General features: G+C 43.6%; 1 protein-coding gene across 1 annotated transcript; it reads left to right on the top strand.

Moving 5' to 3' along the window:
• Positions 1 to 412: 412 nt before the first annotated feature.
• Positions 413 to 7634, top strand: LOC119332720. Its single transcript, XM_037605872.1, has 4 exons — positions 413 to 809; positions 1724 to 1839; positions 4599 to 4756; positions 6021 to 7634. Exons 1-4 carry the CDS (start codon positions 476 to 478, stop codon positions 6124 to 6126), a joined length of 714 nt encoding a protein of 237 aa, XP_037461769.1. The 5' UTR covers positions 413 to 475; the 3' UTR covers positions 6127 to 7634.
• The last annotated feature ends 252 nt before the right edge of the window (positions 7635 to 7886 follow it).

Raw genomic sequence — 7886 nt, 5'->3', positions numbered from 1 at the left:
CCACGGGCCAACAAATGGATTTACTGAAAGACACTTTTGCCTGCTTTTTCTATGAGGGAGTATATTACTTTGCATTATGAATCCACTATGGCCAGCTTAAGTAAACCTTTGTACTTCTTTCTAAGTGTAGCATTATTGGAGGACTAAGAAAATTTGCATTATGAATCCACTATGGCGAGCTTAAGTAAACCTTTGTACTTCTTTCTAAGTGTAGCATTATTGGAGGATTAAGAAAAAAAAGTACAGATCGAGAATCGACACTGGCCGTTGGATCTTCCCACGGGCGCTCCACACCCGACACAGGACAGAGTACACACATCACCGCGTCCACCTCCCAAGCCACACACAATAAAACCCTAGCCGCCGCACTCACGGGCTCACTCATCATTAGTTTAAGTGTGAGGCCGCGGCGTGCATCGGCGGCGGAGGTGCGCCGCTCACCCCGCCTCTCCGCTCGTCCCGCCCGCCGCGGCCGATGACCGCCCCACCCGAGACCGCGGCCACTCGAAAAAACGGCGGCGATGAGGAGGCCCGGCCCTTGGCGCAGACCCGCGCTCCCGAGCGGCGGCGGCGTCGGATCCGACCGCCTCGCGGGGCCAGCCCTCCCATCCGCGCCGCGCCGCGTCGCCGCCGGCATGGAGGCCCGTGCTCGGGCAGCCTCCGCGGCGTCGTCGGCGTCGGTGCGGCGGCGGGGTCTTTGGGTACCGCGTGGCGGTGGACCGGCGCGGCTTCCGGTCGAGGGTTCCGGCGACGCCAAGCCGTAGATCTGAGCCGCCGTCTGCACCTCGTTTCCTCCATGTTTCGATCTGGTACCCCGCCCCACTACCTCATCTGTAAATGCAGTGATTGGGTCGGTCGTTCGCTGGTCCAGATCAGGGGGCGCTGCCTCCGACCAGTTTATCCCCACCATTTCCTTTCGCCAAAATCCTTGCCTACTATAACCATCCGGTTAAACCGCCTGCCTCCCAACACCAGGAAAGTTTGAGTTGTGTAATTTATAATAGAGTGTGCGGATTAGTACAACGTGGCATAGACAATTCAATGTCCAGCAATTTAGAATTTCAAATGCAGAATACATAACATTGCATAGACAACTCGGTATCTGACGAAAGGAAAGTGGAAATTAACATAGCATTTCAGCTGTTCTGAACGCCTTGGACATGGGGTTTGGTTCCACGTCATCGAGTCCTTCAATGCCGCCATGCCTGCTGCCGCTCTCGCCTTCTTCTCTCTTTTTATTTTGTAACGACTCGAACATGGGGTTTGGTTCCACGTGTGGGGCATGTGGGTTTAAACCCTGGCGCTGGTGGGGTTGAAGCCTGACGGTTTGGGGCGGGTTTGGAAGGCGTATAAACCCGGCAGGGTCCAATTGAAGGTGCATATAAGGTAGGTTGGGATACAACCCTCACCGGGGCCAAAACCACGTGGTTTGGCCAGGTTTTGGTCGGGTCCCGGTGCGGGTGGGATTAAATGAACAAGGCCTTAATGGGTAGGGATGGACTCAATGACGCGAGGAATTGACTGGTGGCACTGCCAGAACCTTTACAATTACTTTGGTGACGTTGTGGTGATCGATAGCTATTTTTGTTGTGGAATTCTGCTTTTGCACGCCGGAGATCACCACCGCCACTGTCAGTGGCGGAGCGTTACCAACAAATATTGGAAACTCGTCATTATCATCTTCGTCTCTGTCTCAATAACCTTGGCCCTCTTTGGTTCACAGGATTATATAAACGAGAGAGAAAACTGGCTCCAGAAGTTCTTGTAACCCAGCTCAAGTGGTTTCAAGCATTGCTTGGTGCATCTATATGTAAGAATTCACGGATCGTGGAGTATCAGGTAGAGCTGGATTTAAATTCCTTCATGAGCCCCAGCATACTATAGACCCAAAGTGGTCGGACCCTTCCCTGGACCCTGCGCAAGCGGGAGCTACATGCACCAGGTTGCCCTTTCATGAGCCCCAGCATAAAGAGTGATAAAAAGTGAGTTTTGTTTCTTCTCTTTTGATCAAATTCCCCATTCAGCCAAGTATATGGCTGATGCATAATTTGTTGCTTCAGGGATCTAAAAAATATGATTTGTATGGATCTGTACAACATTAGGGTGAATCTTTATTGGGTGGTCACCTATGTTTGCTATATCCATCTGTCACAAAATGATTAATTTCTAATAAGTAATGACGTGTTAATTTATCTACATCTACTAATATTTCTTACATTCTTCACTTAGTTACATGATCCTAAAATTCTATGCAGTAGTTCTAGAAATTGGCAAATATTAAAGTTTTGAATCATAAAGTATATATTTTATTCCATGTCAATGAAGGTTCATTCCATTGGTTCTCTGCCTTAAGAAAGGAAACAACGTTTCCAGTGGCAGTTATAACTTGGACTTTGATAATTCTCTAGTTGAATCGGTCCTCAGACCAGTAGCTTCCAACTGCGACAACATTAGTAAGGGCAACTGCATTATTGATCTGGTTATTACTCAAGAGAAAGCAATGTCAGAGGAGTTTTAGCAACAGTCTGAAGAGAAGCTGATTATGTATATGTGAGGAGAGTGTATATTCGGCAGCAGTATATTCGAGGAGAGTGTATATTCAGACTGCTGTTGAAGCTCATCTGGCATTGCTTTCCCTTGAAGTGTAGTCTCATTATTAATGCACTTGCCCTTAGTAATGCTGTGAGAGTTGGAACCTGCTGGTCTGAGTTTCAGTTCAGCTGAAGAATTGTTAGACGCCGAGCCATGGAAAGGTTGTTTACTTTCTTAAGTAATGTGGGGAACCAAGGGGATAAACCTTGCTTGACATAGAATAAAAGATATGCTTCGTGGCACAAAGCTTGATATTCGCCAATTTTCTAAACCTACAACATAGAAGTTTAGAATCATGTAATTGAGTGAAAGATGTAAGAAATATTAGTATGTAGTGATCATTTATGAGAAACCAATTAATTTGTGACAAGCAGATATAGTAAACGTAGTGACCAACCTATAACGATTAACCCTGGTTTGTGAATGGTGCATGGCTTTATGATTAAGCTCAGTTTGTGGTTGCTGAACTGTGCTGTGCTGAATGGACTTTCCATTTTGGCGAGTCTTGTAGACTTGTTCTTAGCTGGTTATAACAACCAGGTCTAATAATCAAGAAACAAAATCTTGAGTCAGGGTGATGATGATTGACCATGGCTCAATATAAGCATGCTCTCGAGCAATCAAGGCACCTGTGGGTATTTTGATCATGTGCTTATATTAGTGGCCTTGTCCTTGGATGGTCATTTCTTATGAGTGATAACCAGGGCAGTTTCACCAATGTAAGAAAAGATTGATCTGGTGATGGACACACTGGGGTAAGGGTCGTATGATCGTGCAATGACAAATCTGAGGCCACTCAAATGCAGATCTGGTCTCAAGCACATTGTACCATGTTGTTGCCGTTCTGTATTTGTGTTTCGTGCATTTTTAATTCGCAGGATTTTAAGAACACATCGAAGGAGATAGCATACTCTTTGTTGGTTCATCATATATCATATGATTTTGCATGTAGACATTACTATTGATTGATGCTCTGCAAGATTCTGGTTCCACTTCCACCTTATTTAAGTTTCTATGGATGACCACAAATTCTTACGGATCCTGTCTGCCAAACATTACCTTTCCTTTTTTGGTTGATGTAATTTTTTTTGTTTGTATTGCTATTGCTTGATGTTCTGCAAGATTCTGGTTACTCCTAATTTTTTGGGTACTATTTTGGCTGTTGCTTGGTCATTTGATCTTTCCCTCCTAGTTCTACTCACTCTTTATTGTTTGTGATCATTTTGCTACTCTCCAGAGATACTTTTGGTTTATCTTCTCTTAAGTTTTTTTTTCCTTAGTATAATATAATCTCTTTATGAGCAAGTTGCACTTTGTTACACTAGGAAGACTTGCGTTCAGAAAATTATTGGTTGGATGACTTGTTTTAATTAGTTTTCATACTATGTTTTTTTGTTACCTACAAGTTGCCAGTTGCAGCTATTTGTTCTCGCGTGCTACAAAATAATGATGCTACTGTTTTTTTTAGTGCTGGATTGTTAATGTAAAGAGTGACTGAGGTAGCATGTCGCATGTTGCTGTTTGTAACCGTAAGCAAAATGTTGACATTTGACAGCTTTGATAGAGTGGCTGGGTTAATCTGTGCCATCAAGGTGATATTTCCTTATTGCTTTCTTTTGTTAGTTGTGAAGATTTTCCCAATTTTCTCTGTTTGCCACTGAATTTTTTTGGATCATGCACCAGACAAAAGGTTGGTGAACTTTGAAGGATACATGTTTTTACTAGCTTCTAAACTTTTTTTTTTGCTAAGCAAAGCCTTTGGGGTAATTATGTGTTGTCGCTGCTTTCTCTTTACATATATAATTTTGCTTTGCTTTGTCTTGCACTCCTTCTGGTTAGCTTATAACTGCGGCGGCCTTTGCCCATTTAGACGTACTCCCTCCATCCCATAAATATGAGTGTTTTTGACACTCATATTATGGCTAAGCAAATATTGGAACCTCGTTTGCATCATCATCTTTATCATCTTTGTCACTGCCTCAGTCACCGTCCTCTTTGGTTCACAGGATTCTATCAACAAGAGAGAAGAGGCTCTAGAAGTTCCTGTAACCCAGCTCAAGTGGTTTCAAGCATTGCTTGGTGCATCTACATGTAAGAATTCATGGATCGTGGAGTATCAATTAGAGCTGGATTTCAATTCCTTCATGAGCCCCCTGCATAAAGAGTGAGTCCTGTTTCTTCTCTTTTGATCAAATTCACCATGCAGCCAAGTATATGACTGATGCATAATATGTTGCTTCAGCGACCTGAAAAATATGATTTGTATGGAGTTGTACAACACTAAGGTGAATTGTTATTGTCTGGTCAACTACCTTTGCTATATCCATTCGTTACAAACTGATTGATTTCTAATAAATAATGATGCGGTAATTTATCTATCTAATATACTAATATTTCTTACATCTTTTGCTTCGTTACATGAATCTAAAATTGTACGCTGTAGTTCTAGAAAATTGGCAAATATTAAAGTTTTGAGTCACAATGTATATATTTTATTCCATGTCAATGAAGGTTCATTCCATTGGTTCTCTGCCTTAAGAAGGGAAACGTGGCAGTTATAACTTGGACTTTGATAATTCTCCAGCTGAATCGGTCCTCAGACCAGTAGTTTCCAACTCCGACAACATTACTAAGGGCATGTGATCATTGATGTGGCTATTATTGAAGAGAAGCAATGTCAGAGGAGCTTTTGCAATGGAACCTGATTATCATATTTACCAATTGTTTAAACAAAATTATATTTGGGCTTTTAGAATTTTTTTTGTAAAAACATTTGGTAAATATGATACTCGACTTATATTCAGACTGTTGAAGCTCATCTGGCATTGCTTTCTCTTGAACAGTAGTCTCCTTATTAATGCACTCGCCTTTAGCAATGCTGTCAGAGTTGGAAGCAACGGGTTTGAGCACCGGTTCAACTGAAGAATTATCAGATGCCGAGCCATGGAAAGACTGTTTCCTTTCTTGAGTAATGTAGAGAACCAAGGGGATAAACCTTGTTTGACATAGGATAAAAGATATGCTTCGTGGCACAAAGCTTGATATTCGCCAATTTTCTAAACCTGCAGTGTAAAGTTTAGAATCATGTAATTGAGTGAAAGATGTAAAAAATATTAGTAGCTGTAGAGTGATTACTGCATCATCATTTATCAGAAACCAGTTAATTTGTGATGAGCAGATATAGCAAATGTAGTGACCAACCTATAAAGATTAACTCTGGTTTGTGAATGGTGCATGACTTTATGATTAAGCTCAGTTTATGGTTGCTGAACTGAATGGACTTCTCATTTTGGTGAGTCTGCTAGAGTTGCTCTTAGCTTGGTTATAGCAAACCTTCTCTATAATCAAGAAACAAAATAAACAAAATCCTGAGTCGGGGCTATGATGATTGACCATCGCTGATATAAGCATTCTCTCAAATTCTCAAGCAATCGAGACACTTGTGGGTATTTTGATCATGTGCTTATTTTAGTGGCCCTGTCCTTGGATGGTCATTTCTTACGAGTGATAACCAGGGCAGTTTCACCAAGGTAAGAACAGATTGATCTGGTGATGGAGACACCGGGGGAAGGATCGTATAATCATGCAAAGGCGAATCTGAGGCCACTCAAATGCAGATCTTGTTAGATGGAGGTCAGTAGGTATCAGGAGATTAGAATAACCAATATCCTTTTCTGTTTAATGCAAAAGTATTGTTTGTATTGCTATTGTTTGATCTTCCACAAGGTTCTGGTTCCTCCTAAATGCAGGTTGGGCATGTTGTTTGGTCATTTGTTCTTTCCGTTCTCCTAGTTGTACTTCTTTACGGTTTGCAATCATTTTGCTGCTTTCAGGAGATAGCATATTCTCGGTTGGTTCTTCAGTCATCTAATCCATGATCATTTTGCTGCTCTCAGGGGATAGCATAATCTTGGTTGGTTCATCATATATCATATGATTTTGCGTGTAGACATTACTATTGATTGATGTTCCACAAGATTCTGCTTCCCACCTTATTTAAATTTCTATGGATGACCACAAATTCTTATGGATAAACAATGCTTTCCTTTTCTGTTTAATGCAAAAGTATTGTTTGTATTGCTATTGTTTGATCTTCCGCAAGGTTCTGGTTTCTCGTAAATGCAGGTTGAGCATGTTGTTTGGTCATTTGTTCTTTTCGTTCTCCTAGTTGTACTTCTTTACGGTTTGCAATCATTTTGCTGCTTTCAGGAGATAGCATATTCTCGGTTGGTTCTTCATATCTAATCTATGATCATTTTTCTGCTCTCAGGGGATAGCATAATCTTGGTTGGTTCATCATATATCATATGATTTTGTGTGTAGACATTACTATTGATTGATGTTCCGCAAGATTCTGGTTTGGTCCCACCCGCCGTCGAGTCCTTGAATGCTGGCATGGCCGCCGCTGCTCTCGCCCCTTCTGTTTTTTTTATTTCGCAACGAGTTGAACTTGGGGTTTGGTTCCACGCGTGGGGAACATGGGTTAAACCCTGGTGGGGTGGAAGCCCAATGGTCTGGGGCCGGGTTTGGAAGGCGTATAAACCCGTTTGGGTCCAATTGAAAGCGCATATAAGGTAGTCCGGGATACAACCCTCATTGGGGCTAAAACCATGTGGTTCAGCCGGGTTTTGGTCGGATCCAGGCGGGGTTGAAATTAAACAAACAAGGCCTTAATGCGTAGGATTCAACAATGCGAGGAATCGAGCTGTGGCACAGCCAAAACCTTTATAAGAGCCTCTTCAGCAGCTGCCCTATTTTAGGGAACGAAAAGTTTGAGTAAAAAAATTTGGGCACGAGAATGCGTTTTTTTGGGCACGAACAAGCACCGTCTCCAACAGCGGCCCTAAAATTGGGCACAAAAGATCCAAAATTGAAACTACCGTCGTTTCTGAACCTTCAACTGTCGAAACTGAACTTGGTCGCTGCACTTGCCCGCTACACTGAACTTGGCCACTTCACTAGAGCTGACCCAACAGCGCAGCCGGCCTCAATCGAGTAGCAGCAGCCTGGCTGGCCGGCTGGCTTCCATCCAGCAGCAGCACGGGCGCGTGTGCGGCCACCAGTAGCAGCCCAGCCGGCCGGCTTCCATCCAGCAGCAGCAGCATGAGCCCGCGCGCGGGACCAGCAGCAGCAAGCCGGCCGGCTGGCCTCCATCCAGCAGTAGCAGCAGCATGCTGGATGCCGCCGTAGCAGTAGCAGCACGCCGCTGGGCGGACGCGCGCCAGACAGAGCTCGATCTGAGTGGCAGCAGAGGGGCTCGCTGGGGCGTCGGGGATGGCCGCTAGCGGGGGGAA

The sequence above is a fragment of the Triticum dicoccoides genome, chromosome 7A (assembly GCF_002162155.2).
Source record: "Triticum dicoccoides isolate Atlit2015 ecotype Zavitan chromosome 7A, WEW_v2.0, whole genome shotgun sequence".
In the NCBI taxonomy this organism is placed as follows: domain Eukaryota; kingdom Viridiplantae; phylum Streptophyta; class Magnoliopsida; order Poales; family Poaceae; genus Triticum; species Triticum dicoccoides.
Note: the sequence above shows the minus strand (reverse complement) of the source record. Positions and strands in the feature narration are given on the sequence as shown.